Consider the following 15,786-nt stretch of genomic DNA (forward strand, 5'->3'; position numbering starts at 1 on the left):
TCTCTTTCACTCTTATACCACAACCCTCAACCTATAAAATCCAAAGCGAAATTTCCATGTGTTGTAAGTGTAACTCATTACCCTGAGACGATGTCCATCAAATTGCAATTGTGGAGGATATGGCTACACCTGTGAGAAGTGTTACCAATTTCTGTGATTTCTTTACAAGCTTTGTGATATTTGAAGTTTAAAAGAGTGTATAAGATTATAGGATATAAATCCCAGAAATAATAGCCTCTGTGTTTACAGTACAATTTGTTTCCCTAGGGTGTTCGTGGTATCCCAAGTGATCGCTTAAATAAAATTTTGCGTGCTATTGAATCTGCTAGAGAAGGCAAACAGAAGCAAGAGCCTGATATTTACCGAATCCGAGAGGATCTTGAACGACAAGTTAGCTTTAGAGTTGAAGAGAAATCATCTTGGAATAGACCTGTTTCCTGCCCTCAGCTTCCTTCAGAAGGTTAAAATGATAATTTTTTTTGTTCTCTTACATTTTATAACTGTTATTTAAGGTTTTAATTCTCAACATTTCTCTATAGCTGCTTTCATAATTTTTCACATAAATATTCTATGTAGTTATGGCCAACTAAACAGCTTCCTTTAAAGGGTTCTTGATATTGTGTTTAACTACAGAAATCTTAGTTCCTATATGGGCAAGATACATAGTAACACTGAACTGTTTTGAAGAAGAAAATGACGTTTTTTCTTCTTTTTTGTAAAACTATAATGTGCAGCAGAGGCATCTTTAATTTTGGAAATTAAATATAAAAGATACCAAACCTTGTTTCTTATAATGAGATAGATAACTTCTCTTGCAGATAAACAAAAGTGCAATCAATTGGGAATTTTCTCGTCTGCCACACCACAAAAACCAATAAAACGATCTTCAACAGCTGTCCGCCCAGCTGAACAAAGAACAGCCATCGCTGAGAATACATCTACACCAAAGTAAGAGATGCTGTTCTCATAGTACTCATACCTCAGGTAACAATCCGATGGGTTTGGGTATTCATGACTGATGTGAACATTTCCTGCTAACCTTGTAAGAAGTGAGCAAAGAATTCACACTACTTCTATATAAATTTTATGCTTACTTAATTGACTGTCAGCCTTGAAATAACTTGCCTTGTTATTTTTAGATCCAGGAAGCTTTTTGGAAATGGAGCTTCCAGAAAGACATCGAGCATCACGTATGTTTTGTTCCCTTGTATTTTTGAAGAAAACATTTTTGGTGACTGAATATTTGCATGCTTGCCCCACAAAAGCTGCTATTAAGCTAAAATTATAAACACTTTCTGGACTGCATATTTCATATTTTGTTTTAAAGTATTATTCCATTTGAATGCGTTGTTATGATTCCTGAAAGACAGCACGTTCTGCTTTCAGCAGATATATTCTCTGTTGTGAACTAGAGAGGGATATTCAGTAAAATCAGGCAGTATCAATTTCTTTAGTTTTGTTCTCAGGTGCTTTTTCTGACCTTGTTAAAAGCACTTAAAGAATTCGGTGACCTAATTTTTTCAGTTTATTGATATTTTCTTATTATGACCAAAATTAAACACAGTATTCCAGACTCCACTCACATCAGGTACATTACTTTGTAATTTCCTGCACTGAAAAATTCCTAAATTATTTTCATCTAGCAGAGTGTCAGAACAGACTTCCTGCGGTACAGATTTCTTGACCCTGAACTTTGTTCTCCCTGATGGTCCATGAAAGCCTATCCTTGTTTGCCTGGCAAGACTTATATATTGGCCTGTTGTTTTGTGAAGATAGTTGCATAGATAGAAATAGTCACATCTATATAAGAGATAATTCTGTGATAACTTTCTGAGTTTACTTAGCAGCATGATTTCTTTTAAATAGTTCTATAGATAGCTAGAATTTGAGAGCCTCTGTTATTTTCATGTAAGAAATATGCACATGTGATAGGAAAGGAAAATACAAGGAAGCTTCAATATGTGTATAGCAATGCAGTCACTGAAACCCAGTAAATCCTTGGTTGGGTTGTATGTATTTTTGCTTAGAACTCCACCATTCAGCTCAGAGGAAGAAGTGGATGAAGATGATATTAAGCAGTATTACATATCACCAGAAGTATTGCAAAAGCAATCAAAAACATCAAGCAGCAAAGTCAGTGCTTTTCAGAAGGCTTCTGGCAAAAGTAATGTAGATGGGAAGGAGGACAGTGAAACTGAAGAAACTGGAACACCTGCCAAAACTTCAAAAGGTATTTTCACTACTTTTGTATAAGCATATTGTAACAGCTATGCAGGATTTTGCATTTCTTGATAATATTTCTGTGTTAGAAAACATAATGAAGCCAGATTATCTAGTCTTAAGTGTATATATATTTGTGTGCACTTTATGTTTTTGCTAATGTGTCTATATAGTAGTTAGAGATGTCAGTTCAAATTAGATGTGTATCATGCTGTTTTATATAAATGCAGAAAAAGAGACAATCTCTGCCTCAACGAGACTTATTTTACTTATTTTTGCTTTGTGGAGGTTTCTAGAGGGTTTACAGTAAAGCCCTTTACTTGCGAATGGAAACTGACAATGTAATTTTTTGTGAACTTTAGGAACAGTTATTCAAAAACTGACAGAACAAGTTGGAAAGAGTCTTTCTAACCATGGAAATAAGAACAAACCAGCTGGAGGGATTAATGTTGCACAGGCATTTATTAAGAAAGAAGAGGTGAAAGAACTGAAGGTATCACTTTTAATAGTCATCATTTAATTAAGTAATTGAATTATGTATTTATATATGTTGGGGGTTTTTTTATGCTGAAACCATCTTGACACAGTGGTGAACTTAATTCTCAAAGACCGTTTTGGACTTACAGCGAAGTAGTCTTTTTGAGTAGATCTGCACTGGTATATAGACATGCATAGCTGTAGCAAGTGACCTGATCCACAATATTAGTTTATACCATGACTGGTTTGGATCACTACAGCTAGCCCAGAGTTTGGGCACAGTTGGTATCATTTTCATCTCCTGTTCTAGCAGCATAGAGGGAGCCCTTCTTTACTTGGTTTCCTAATATCTTGGTTTGATGGAGGAAAAAATGAATTTGCTTATCTAATATATTTAAATATTTTTATTTCTAGAGCTTTATATGATATGGAATCTTTAAATACATTTTAATGAGGGGACAAATTCCATTTTTGAGTATGGTCTTTGTTCTGCTGCATCCATTTACAATCATACACTGTTTTCAGACTAAATCAGATCTATCACTGATGTCTCTCCATTGAGTATGGCATCTGTTCACCATCTGAATACTAACACAACTTCTTTACCCTTCAGGCTCCTAAGGTCCCAGTCTTCCCCTCAGTTTAGAGTTTTATAACTGGTAAGCCACTTTGATGCAAATTGATCTTTGCCTGAACAGTTTTTAAAAGGAACAAAAGTTACTCCAAATCAGAAGTCAACAGCAGGTAGTTTTTTTTTATTTCAGGTTTAGTAATTGTTATTAGATTGAAGTAGACAGCCAGATACTAGTCCTAGCATTTAAGAAAATATTTTTTCACTAAATAAACAAATTATAATTACTGAGAATCCTGTTCCCCATAATAAAACTGATACCTTAGGGCTTCCTGACTGCCGTTAAATCTGAAATTTATCAGTCCTTCCAGAAACAGTGACACTTCTATTTCAGTTTCCAGAAGGTGGTGATTGTCTTAATCAACTTTACCTCTAGTGGTAGGGTAATCACATTTAGCCTGTGTGCTTTTAATTGCTACTGGTGACAACTTTTCCATGTGCTAGCTGCAAATCACACCACGCTCAAAATGCTCAAAATTATCAACTCAGATATGACGACTACAGTGTCTCAAATGTTACTTTGAAATTTTCTTCAATGTAAGATGATACAAAACTGTAAAACATTCAAGGGTAAATTTAGGGGATGTTACATTGTGTAAAGATCACAGTGGAACACTGTGTTAAGGAGTTTGGGCTTCAAGAGCAAAGAGCTGTAGCAAAATAAGCCTTAAAAGATGCCATAGTGTTCACTGGTAACCTCTCTTCCCACATGTCTCAAGCCCCTGAACCTCAAGACAGGGACTGGGGGAATGAAATCCTTCCCATCATAGGAGAAGGTCAGGTTTGAGACCACCAGAGGAACCTGAATATATATAAATCCATGGGACCTGATGAGATGCTGACCAGTGTCCTAGTGAAATTGGCTGGTGTAGTTGCCAATCCACTCTCCATCATATTTGAAAAGTCATGGCAGTCAGGTGAAGTCCTTGACTGAAAAAGGGGAAACATCAAACCCCTTTTGAAAAAGAAGGACCCTGGGAACTACCAAGCAGTAAGCCTCACCTCTGTGCCTGGTAAGATCATGGAACAGATCCTCCTGGAAGATAGGACAAAACATGTGGAAGACAGGGAGGTGATTACATACAGACAACATGGCTTCACCGAGGGAAAATAGTCCCTGACTGATCTGGTGGCCTTTTACAATGGAATGACTGCATCAGTGGACAAGCGAGCAGCTACGGATGTCATCTATACCTGGACTCTATAAGGCCTATGGTATGGTTCCCCATAACATTCTTACCTCTAAATTGGAGACACATGGGTTTGATGGGTGTGCTGTTAGATGGCTGAGGAACTGCATGGATGGCTGTGTCTAAGGAGTTAAACTCAATGTCTCAGTGTCCAAGTGGAAACCAGTAATGAGTGGTGTCCCGCAAGGTTCTGTACTGGGACCAGTATTGTTCAATATTTTTATTAATGACCTAGTGCATTGAGTGCACCCTCAGCAAGTTTGCCAAGGACACCAAGCTGTGTGGTGTGGTCGACATGCTGGAGGGAAGGGATGTGTCATCCAGAGGGACCTGGACAGGCTGGAGAGGTGGGACCGTGCAAACCTCATGGAGTTCAACAAGGCCAAGTGCAAGGTCCTGCACATGGGTCGAGGCAGTTCCAAGCACAAATACAGGCTGGGCAATGAGTGGATTGAGAGCAGCCCTGTGGAGAAGGACCTGAGGGTATTAGTGGGTGGAAAACTGTGTGCTCTCAGCCCAGAAAGCCAACTGTGTCCTGGGCTGCATCAGAAGAAGTGTGACCAGCAGGTCGAGGGAGGGGATTCTCTCCCTCTACTCTGCTCTCAGGAGACCCCACCTGGAGTGCTGTGCCCAGCTCTGGGGCCCCCACATGGATCTGTTGGAGCAGGTCCAGAGGAGGGCCACAAAAATGGTCAGAGGGCTGGAGCACCTGCACTCTGAGGATGGGCTGAGAGAACTGGGGTTGTTTAGCCTGGAGGAGAGAAGGCCCTGCAGAGAACTTATTGCGGCCTTTCAAAACATAAAGGAGGCTTATAAGAAAAATGGAGAAAGACTTTTTACAAGGGCCTGTAGTGACATGACAAGGAGCAGTGGTTTTAAACTGAAAGACGGTAAGTAGATTGCATATAAGCACAAAATTTTTTATCATGAGGGTGGTGAGACACTGGAACAGGTTGCCAGAAGAGGTTGTGGCTGCCCCCTCCCTGGCAGTGTCCAAGGCCAGGTTGGACGGGGCTTTGAGCAACCTGGGCTAGTGGAAGGTGTCCCTGCCCATGGCAGGGGGGTGGAACTAGATGATATCTAAAGGTCCCTTCCAATCTAAACCATTTCATGATTTTATGAAAAGTATTTTTCCTATAATTGTTTTAGAATATATTGTGTCCCTGTATCAACACAGTGGGTGTTCCTGTATGGACATGAGTTCAAATGAGTTTATGAACCAGGGCAGGCATTGCTACTTGGTTTCTGTAATCTTTACAGAACAACACACCATCTTGCGTTCTTTGCTAATTACATATGAATGCGCATATATTCATGTCCATATTTGTGTGTTTAAATGTAGATCTATAGTGCAAGTTAATTCTTTAAATTTTAGGTGGGATTTTCAAAGGTGCCCAAAGACATAATTTTTTATTAGCTTAAATACTAATAGCTTAAATATTTATAGCTGTTAATGGTCATTCTCAAAACCCGTAACACCATGAAACCTTTATAAGGCATCCCATTGTCATATGTTTTATAAAGGTCATGTTTCACAGACATTACAACATTTTAGAGAAAACTAATTTTGTGCTTACCTGAAGCTGTATTACCTGAGTTCATCTGTATCAGATATGGATTATGGTATTTCTTCGGAGTAAGTCTTTGAGTTAATTAAACTGCTTAGAAGTTTTGATTGGTGCTTTGTATTTACACTTGATCAAAACTGAATTCAGTTTGCAGTTGGCATTTTTCTCTGTATTTTGTACTTTAAATATCAGTTGGGACTTAGTGAATGTTTGAGGAAGCTCTTCCTCCAGCATTCTCAATATATGTGACTGACTTTCCCATTACCACGCCCTCCAAATGCAGATAATTTAAAACAGCAAAATGTTGAATCCTGGTATGTTAATAATACAGCACACTGAGCAGATCTGTCAGTTTCTGAAAAACAGTTTGCAATGTTAAAATTGAATTATGTTGCAAGATAGAGCATTACTGCAGTCTCTCTTCCTTCTTTCGAGACACACGACACGTTCATATTTGTTGATTTTTCTCTAGTATGTACATACCTTACATTATTCTCTAATAGCTTGAGTCTTTCTTCTGTGCAATAGAAGCACCTTCGATATCTTAGTGTAATATTGAGAACTCCAGTGAAAGAAGGTTTTAGCTTTGTGAGAAACTGTCTTTCACTTCCCACAGTTAAGCTGTTTTAATAATGGCTTGATTCCATTGGACTGCATCCGATTGAGAAATAGGGAAATGCTGTAGCTCTCCTTTCCAAAGCTGAATAAAGATATTTAGTTCTCAGGCAGATGAGGTAAGAAAGACCATGAACTCACTGCCTTCAAGTTCATCTGTTTGACCTGACTCTCACTTTGTGAACTTACTATGCAAATCCACCACTTAATTAAAAATATGCTTGTACATGCTGACAGTGATTCTTAAGAAGAATACATATTTTAACATTGAACACCATGTGTTTTTAAAAATGTCATTATTTAATTTTCTCTTCAAATAAATTAGTTTTAAGTTGAAAAGGCCTTTATTGCAATATTAAATTTTTGTGAATATAGAATGCTTATATGAGAAACTAAACTGCCAACTTGCGTGATAACACATCGTGTCTTTATATTCTTAAAGGACTTTCATATCATTGGAATAGCTACTATCCCAGAAGATGATCCTTATTTAAGTTAGACATGTAATACCTGAAAATGTAGGTTTCTGTCAGTTATAGAACTGACAGAACTTTAAACTTTTGCAGTTCCTGACTTGCTTCAGAAACACCTACTTTTAGCTTTGGAATTATAATAGTGAATTAATATCATTTAGGTAATTGAATTATGTGGATTTTAAAACCGTGGTGATAGATGTCATAAAGGCCTCGTGCCAGTGCATTTTTCTTTAGTGGTTTCACATTGTTGAGTTTATGGAAGATCTCAGCACAACTTGAAAGGACAGAGAGAAAATACATGTTTTTTCTTCTTGTTAGTTCACAGAAGTTGATGAAGATGATTGGGATATATCATCAGTAGAAGACGACTTTTTATTGATGAAAGATGATAGAGGTCAGAAGGCACTGACGGTTCAGAAAAATGAGACAAATGCTGCATCTGTGGTCCACGCATGGGGTCTTCCGAAGGCAAGTGTACCTAAGGAGGAAGGTAACGTATTCGTTCTCTTACATCATAAGCCCTAGGCAACTGACACACCTAGAGGAGAACTTAAGTATATTACACATTGTACTTCAATATATGGTATTTTGTAAGAAAAGAACAAGTAAGAAAAAGTGCTTGGTTTTATGTCATATAGATATCATATATGATATTTATGATATATACTTGCACATAAACAACACACACATAAATATACAGAGATGCCAAGAAACTTAAATTGGAGATTTTAAAACAGATTGTACAATCAGCCTTCAACCTCATCTTAAAAATTAATCATCTAGGATTTTTGTTTAATCCCTTTCCAAATTGAAGAGAGGAGGGAAACTTTCTTACTTTTTCTTGAGAATAATAATAATATTTCAAGTTTAATATTTCTAAGTGACCTACCAGGCTGATGTGTTTGAGCTACTAGTAAAGTAATAGCCCCAATCTTACATAGAACTTATGTAGTAGTTTCTAGCCTTAACATTTCAATATACTTAAAGGTTAAAGCTATGTCAGTTATATAAAGATACTTGGGGTTGTTTTTAAAGGGAAAGTTATGTAGAAACTAATGTAGACACTGACTGCTTGTACTGTGCATTGTGTTCTGTGACAGAAACAGCCTTCATATTATCAACACTTGTAATTTCTTCAGCAGATGAAATTCTGAACTTTCTGAAGTCCAAGGTGTTTGCTTACATAGCATGTGATTTTATCTCATAGACATATACAAAGTAAAAATACCCCCAAAATAGTATTAATAATTGTTAATATTTTTTTGTTATTTTAACAGGCCTTCATGAAGCTGATAACACAAGCACGTTAAAAAGCAGCTTAGTCACTGTAACAGATTGGAGTGATTCTTCAGACATATAATTATTGTGTTCCTGACGGGAGACACTGCTTTTGGGTTCTGTTGGGGTTGAAAAATGTAGTCGGAAACATCAGATGTTTCCTATTCATTCCTCATATTGGACATGTAACAACAAGGAATACTGTTTACAGAGCTCTTATGTCTTTCAGTCCTGAATCTGAAACAAGAATATTCATATACGCATTACTGGCCACGTCTATTTGGAAATTGAGAGTTAATTCTTCTTTCTCATTAATTCATTGGTGAAAGTCTCTTTGATTTCACTGAGGTGAAGATTTTGCCTCTAATGTTTACATTAAAAATTGAAACTGGTCTTGCAAGAAAGAACAGAATTTATGGCAGAGTATTACTTTATGAAATTTTTAACTGCACATTTTCTTGAATTTTATCATAAACTTTATATAAAATTGTGAACATTTTAAAGAAAATATTTCCATGTATTAAAATGTTACATTTCTACTATGGTTTACAATAAACACCAAATGAAAAGAAAAAAGGCCTCAACTATAAAACTAGTTATTATTAAATGCCTCGTTTTGTGAAGCTTTTTTTTTTTTTTTATTAGAGTTGAGTCTTAAGTTAACATAAAAGGATAAAAAAATTAAAGCATCAAGCTAAGGTGAGCAAAGCACTTATGTGCTATTGCAGAAATACTTTCATAATGTTTTTGTCCATATTGGTCACCTTCTTAAAAAAACACAATAGTGTTTTGACTTAAATTAAATAAAAATAAAGAGAACTTTGAATGGCTTCTGATGTATTTTAGAACCTTTCCTATCATACTGTACAGTATTAAATAGAACTATTCATTTTTATATTTACACTTCTGTCCCAAAATAACTAATGTGTGGAAACTCCAAGGGTCCATCAGTTCAAACCTCAAGACAGACCTCAGTTTGTGTCTTACATTAGGGTCTCAGTCTAGAAGGCATTTTGTGGTTATTTATAAGCTCTGATCTCATTTACTGACTTGTCATACAAATATTCCCTCAAAAGCCATCACATTTCTGTGAACAGGTTAAAAAAAAAAAAAAAGTACTAGCTGAATTGTGGAAGTGTTGTAACTAATTCAGGATTATCTACAATAGTGCTGTTAAGTACTGCCTGCTTTTATTTGCTCAGCCCTATCAGAAAGGTTGCTGGCAGAGCAGGCTGGCTGGTATTGCCTGGGGTTTTACCTCCCCTTTCGTAACGCCGTGGCTCAGAGCCCAAGATGCCCCAGCGCCCTGCCCAGTGGAGGCGAGCGAAACCAAGGCCCTGGAAGGGTCTTGTGAGGAGCAGGGGTGAGTGCTGAGGCAGGGTGGGAGCCCAGCGGCACAAAGCCAGTGCAGAATGCCGGAACTGTCTCCGAGCCTTGTCTTGCCCACCACAAAAGTCCCCAGGGCCTGCAGCCTCTGCTCTCCCTGCCACACACACAAAATCTCACGTTCTTCTCGTGCGTGCATCCTTCCTAGTTCATGCAAGACCCTCTCTGGTGACTTGTTCTTCTCACAACTGCCCCTGATTCTTCTTAGTACCTGCTCCTGCCTCCCCCTATCCCATACTTCTTTTCACTTCACCCAGTCTCTTCCTCTTATTCCTATGGCCCCAAACCAGCCAAGTTGCATGCTTTTCCACCCTGGCAGTGTGATAAGGAGGTAAGAGCCTGCCACTTCCCACTGACTGTTGTCATCGGGTGCTGCAGCTGCCACATGCTCTGCAATTCCAACATCACCGCTAATCAGTGGTGAGCTATTTTACATATTAACCTGCCCAGAGTATGGCTGTTTTGTCCAGCACTGAGCCCATTTCAGACACTGCAGTGCAACGATGCACTGCAGGCACTATGATGTGTGCAAAACCATTCCCATAAGCAACTGACATACCAAATTGGTAAATACCTCATTTATTTTTTTGCGAGAAAGCAACATCAGCTCATGATTTTCAGGTATAAACTTTACAATACCAACTTCATCCTTAAAATATTATATAATAAAATTTACAGCAGTATGTAAAAAGCTGTAAGTTTATGTTTTAAAAAGTGGGGGGGGGGGGGGAAATCACTCTGAATGAAACATACAAACTCATTTAAAACGCTTTAAATCTTCCAACAGTACAATTAAACATAAGCATTCTTGTCAAAGTGCTTTGGTGGGGTTTTGTCTGGGACACTGTTGTGGACCTTTGTACGAGAAGACATCACAGATGTGGCTCCATTATATGCATACCCCCTCCTGAAAAGAAAAGAGAATCAACCATCTACAGCTCATCCCACAGACAGGTAACATCTCTGCATCCAAACATTTTACTCATATAAGACTAGAAGAAATGTATAAGAATGTGCCTGTAAATTTCAGGGGAGGGGGTAGGGGGGGACACCTCCACTCCCTGTGTGCTCTCATTCTGGTTTGACATTCCCCCTCCAGGATCTCTTCTTTGCAATTTGCTTTTCTATAAAAGCATACCCCTCATTCACAGCTAGGGCCAACTCATGAAATAGGCTGTGGCAGATCCTAGGTGAATAGTTACTCCCTCCAGCTGTGTCTCTGTTATCCCCTCTCCTCTGCTGCTGGAGCTCCTACTGCCACCACTGCCCGTCCTTCATTGCTCTCACTTCTGATCTGATAATTTGGGCTTAAACAAACTTGTCTATTCACACCTGACCACTTTTCCTACATCAGTGAATGCATTTTTTCCAGCTGTAGTAAACTTACAAAGTATATATAACACAAGTATTTCTCTGAGGCAATAGCTTTTATTAATTGCATTAATGATGGACAGAGCATTATCCTTAAACCCCATTATCTTCTTTAATCCACACAATCTTTTTCTGAACCTCACTACAAAGTGTTTTGGAAAAGTAATCAAACCGCATACGTATAGTGGATACAAATGTGCTAGTATTGATATCTTTCAGTAAGTACAGTTTGTGTTTTACCTTGGAGAGTTACTGTTTTCAGCTATTGAGAAGCAGAATATACTGCCACCAATTATGCAGAGTGAAGCTCCAGCCCATCCAATGAACAAAGCTGCTCCTAATTCATACCTACAGGAAGTTAATAAATGGGTTTAATAAAAGAGCACATGGATTTAACAATTTTTTTCAGAATAAAAGAACTAAATTTTACTTTTTTCCTGAATAATTTTCCATTGACATCATTCATCGCAAAGTCGGCAGCTTTTCAGCTCTGCCTTTCACCCTTGTTCTTGTTATTATTTCCCTTTTACTCCGGAGGCAAACTCTGTCCCTGCAGTACAGTGGGGCAATGCTTACCTCTCCGCACAGCCAGTGGGGTGCCACATCCCCTCCTGCATCCTTGGCTGCGGGCTTACGTGATTCTATGGCCTGTTTACAGCGCAGTGCACAGCTTCTGCCACCTTGGACCATTGCAGGTTTGTTCCTGTTGGCTCCCAAACTGGACTGGGCTTTTGCTGAGCCAGCGACTAGAGCTGCTGCCTACAACTCTGCTTAACTCTCCCCTCTAGCTCTCCCTCCCTATTCACACTCCAGCTTGCTTAAAACATGAGGTTTCTGCACACACGTATAATACGTGTATGTAATATATATACACACACATGCAATATATGCATACACATATACAGATGTATCTATGTGTATACAGATATGTACATACACACATGCATATGCAGATGCACACGTGTGTACACAGGCACATGTGCATGTGCCAGCAACTTTCTGCTCCTCCAGTCCTTGTGGCTGAATCCAAGCTGGAAGTCACCACGCCCCTCCACGGCCTTGGGCACAGCTCCAGGTCACTGCAACAGTCCCCTCCACTGTCCAGAGCAGCCACAAATTGCAGTCAGAAACTCCTCAGTTTGGCTCCACGAGGAAATGGTGGTGCTTTAGGAGCATTACCACACAAGGGTAAAGTTTCTAAAGCCACAGTAGTGCATGAAGGAACGGAAGGGCATGGGGAAGAGATTCTTGTCCTCCCCCTAATTGAGCTCAGCGCCCATAACCTGCGCTCTAGAGCTTCAAGATGAGCAGCAAGCCATGGCTGCCATTTGTATGCTCCATTCCCCAGCTTTTTGCCTGAGGTACTTTAAAACACTTTCGGGATGACCTGCATTAGACTGCAGGCCCAACAGTCTCCAAAGTCTCATATTCCTCACTATTAGGACAGACTGTATGTCTCTTTCTCCTTCTTCTCTGCTCCAGTTCCTCCTTGAGGAAACGTTTATCTCCTCCTGACTCCTAGGATCCTGCGCTGAAAACAGAGGCCCTTGTTCTCCATCCAGCCGCGGTTACTGGTCTGGTGGCTGAGCTGTCCAAGCCTTTGTTAGTAAGTTTATTTACTGTAAGCTCTGGTGAGGCAGCCAAATGAAGGCCACTGCTTGACAGCCTGCCTGTACAACCGAAAGACTGTGCAGTTGCTAGTCTGAACATTTCCATGTGAACAGATCCTAATTTCATATTAGCTGAAATACATGACCAAAACCACCTGTAAGGCGTTCTACAAAACCTGTATCTTTACAAAGATGACACTATGGAAACACTTGAAAATTGCCTGTGAGCCCAGACCCCCAGAAAATGATATAGTGACTTCTGTAATAGGTCACAAGAGGGTGAACACTGGCTGGAGAACAAAAAAAAAAATCGCTTTTCCATGTTTTCTTGAGATTCTAACCAGAGGTAAAGAACAGACTTTGTGAAAAAAAAAAAAAAAAGTCACACAGAGAAAAAGCCACACTTAGGATATCAATGCTAGATGCTTTGGATGCCCAGGTTGAAGTAATTTCTGACTCAGGAACTTACTGCCAAAAAGGGATGGAGATACTGGAGCTCAGAAGTAGGGCACTTATGAGGGCTTGCCCCTGTTTCTTCATGGCCCTGCTAGTGCTCTAACTTCTAGGCTTCTTTTTTCATTTGCCATTCACATCATCTAAGCAGAGCTTTTACTTACGATCCATTGCTAAAAAAGGATCATATTCCCCCAAACATTCTCCATACCCAGTGTGGGACTTAGGCACCTAACCCCCAAACTAAACTGCTGGAAACCATAACTCAGCTGCCTTTCACCCTGGAAAACTATGCACCCAGCCCCATTTGACTTCAAAATCTGCCACACCTGTAAATCTTTCATTCTAACTGCTCACATTTCCAACCATGTGCTACAATTTTCACAAGATGAGCAGAGTTCTGCCTGTTCAAGGACTGGGAGTTCTCTGATTAGAAGCAGGTATCTACATCAGAGCTCATCACCCAGGATCTCAATACAGTCAACAGACAAGAAACGCACACAAAATACACTTCTAAAACACCCTTGAGGCACCTCTTTTAAGGAGCTGTAAAGGCAGATCAAAGTGACTAAGTCTGATGTTAGGTAAGCCCCATCCTGGGGATCCCTCCATCCCCCTCAGGTACTGCCAGAGCACACCTAAGGTATGTGGACCAGGGTTAGGCTCCCCACAGAAGTCAGCACTGACCACTGCAGTGCTAGAGAACACAGCTGGGCCAAGATCCAGGAAGGCTGTTGCTGTAACAACTCACTTGCCAAGACCATTTGCCTAGAAAGTGAGAAACACAAGTTTGGTTCCACATTTCCATCTAACAACATTAAACAGTTGGCCAGAGGCTAACGGGAGAGAGAGAAGGAGACCAGCTGCCATCTCCCCTCCTGAGGCTCTTCAGTTGTCCAAGAAAAAAAAAAAAAATCAAGATTACATTGGGTTTAATTAGGTAGAAAAGGGTTACCTGACTGTTGCCTACTAGTTGGGAAAGAAGACATGGGGTCCAGCCTTTGTTCTTGGGATGGTTTGCACTTTCTAAGCAACATTTGTTACTATAACATGTATAAACAGACTGTATTATATGGACCCTTCTGGGGTGACTGCCATGCTGCTAGGTTAGTAAGTTGCAGAGTTGTCCCAATTGGTCTTTCCTCCACATCTTTAAACAGATAAAAAACCCTTCTGATTTACATGGTGCTTACATGGAAAACTTCACATTTCTATCTGTGTATGCTTCCCTGGATTTTATCCAATCCACCTTTTTAGCATTTAAGAAGCCAACCCTAACCTCCCATTAAAATCCAGTATGTAAAAAAATCTTACCATATGAAAAAACCCTTACATACATAGGTACCTCCAGAAAAAGACAAAAAAAAAAAAAAGCAGATAGGCTTTTTTAGAAGAAATACCTGCACTTGCTGTTTTTCCCTTCCCTCTTTAAAACCTTTGCAGGAAACACACTCTTCTGTTCTTATGATTCTTGTTTCCAAGAACCAAAGCAGCCACTCTCCAAAGTCTCGGGCTGCATATCCACTGTCTCTAACCAACAAAATCAGATTAGAGACCGCTTAGAGATAGCTGGCAGCTCAGTGAGCAGCAGGACATGGATGAAGAGGCTCAGAGGTGGTAAGTACTGAGGACTACAAGAATTCAGCTGCAGAGAACTGAAAGCCACCTTCAATTACACTGACCAAGCAGGCTAAAAGCAGATTTTTTGCTGTAATCCAAGGAGGCAGAATTCAATGAAAGAAAGGAAGTACAGTATCAGTATAGAAGTACAATATCAATATAGAAGAAAAATATTCTAGTTGTTACTTACATTAGGACCATGAAGCAAAATTCCAGGCAAACCAGTGGAAGCTTCATTAGCCACCTGGATGTCAGCATATGTAAAGGACATACCTACCTACTTCCTGAATCAGCACAACTACCCAAGGGAAATACACATTTTGAATGTCTAATTCTTATGATTCTTGTAAAATGAAAAATAGATTCAAAAGTATCAGCAGGACAGTGGAAAGAAGGCCTATGCACAATCCATTCAGAGACAAGAAAGCTGAAGGGAAACAATTCTCTAAAAAAGAGAACGGGAAGTTAGATAATTTGGATAAACTAACCCCATTTATCAGTAAGAATGATCATGATTTATAGAGTTCAAACTGTGGCAAGGGACCAAAAGGATTGAGTCTAAGAGGGATTTTTTTTTCAATTAAAAGTGACAAAATAGTTCCCTAAGAGAAGCTGTGTGAGCAACAATAGCAAGACAGCAAACCAGAAGCACAGATTTTCTGCTATTAGACGTGTCTGAAGAAGAAGAAAATCCATCTTGGCTGCAAGAACCAAGGCATCCCATGCTGTCCCCAAGACTCTGCGAGTGTTATTATGTAGGGTCAAGCCATTCCTTTGGAGCTGTTTTAAACTGGAAATTAAAACTATTGCATTGGGACATACAGTCCAGCCTAAGATATCTTTCTAAGTAGGGTGGGTTTTCGGGTGTCCCCATGGTGCCCGTCATTCCTC

The 15,786-nt window shown here is 39.4% G+C and overlaps 2 protein-coding genes across 4 annotated transcripts in view; one reads left to right on the top strand and one right to left on the bottom strand.

Moving 5' to 3' along the window:
• DZIP1 (DAZ interacting zinc finger protein 1) overlaps nucleotides 1-9,120 on the top strand; it is a 40,220-nt gene extending 31,100 nt beyond the window's left edge. The window contains exons 13-19 of the mRNA XM_074911528.1: nucleotides 268-460; nucleotides 819-948; nucleotides 1,140-1,190; nucleotides 2,028-2,230; nucleotides 2,583-2,713; nucleotides 7,496-7,667; nucleotides 8,455-9,120. Coding sequence (XP_074767629.1) covers nucleotides 268-460; nucleotides 819-948; nucleotides 1,140-1,190; nucleotides 2,028-2,230; nucleotides 2,583-2,713; nucleotides 7,496-7,667; nucleotides 8,455-8,537 — 963 coding nt within the window. The 3' untranslated portion in view covers nucleotides 8,538-9,120. The remainder of the gene's footprint in view (nucleotides 1-267; nucleotides 461-818; nucleotides 949-1,139; nucleotides 1,191-2,027; nucleotides 2,231-2,582; nucleotides 2,714-7,495; nucleotides 7,668-8,454) is intronic.
• A 1,504-nt stretch (nucleotides 9,121-10,624) lies between these two features.
• CLDN10 (claudin 10) overlaps nucleotides 10,625-15,786 on the bottom strand; it is a 60,161-nt gene continuing 54,999 nt past the window's right edge. For all 3 annotated transcript variants that reach the window (XM_074930901.1, XM_074930892.1, XM_074930884.1), the window contains exons 4-5: nucleotides 11,453-11,560; nucleotides 10,625-10,748 (exon numbers count right to left, since the gene is read on the bottom strand). In XM_074930901.1, the coding sequence (XP_074787002.1) occupies nucleotides 10,634-10,748; nucleotides 11,453-11,560 (223 nt within the window). In that variant the 3' untranslated portion in view covers nucleotides 10,625-10,633. The remainder of the gene's footprint in view (nucleotides 10,749-11,452; nucleotides 11,561-15,786) is intronic.

The sequence above is a fragment of the Athene noctua genome, chromosome 1 (genome assembly GCF_965140245.1).
Source record: "Athene noctua chromosome 1, bAthNoc1.hap1.1, whole genome shotgun sequence".
NCBI lineage: Eukaryota > Metazoa > Chordata > Aves > Strigiformes > Strigidae > Athene > Athene noctua.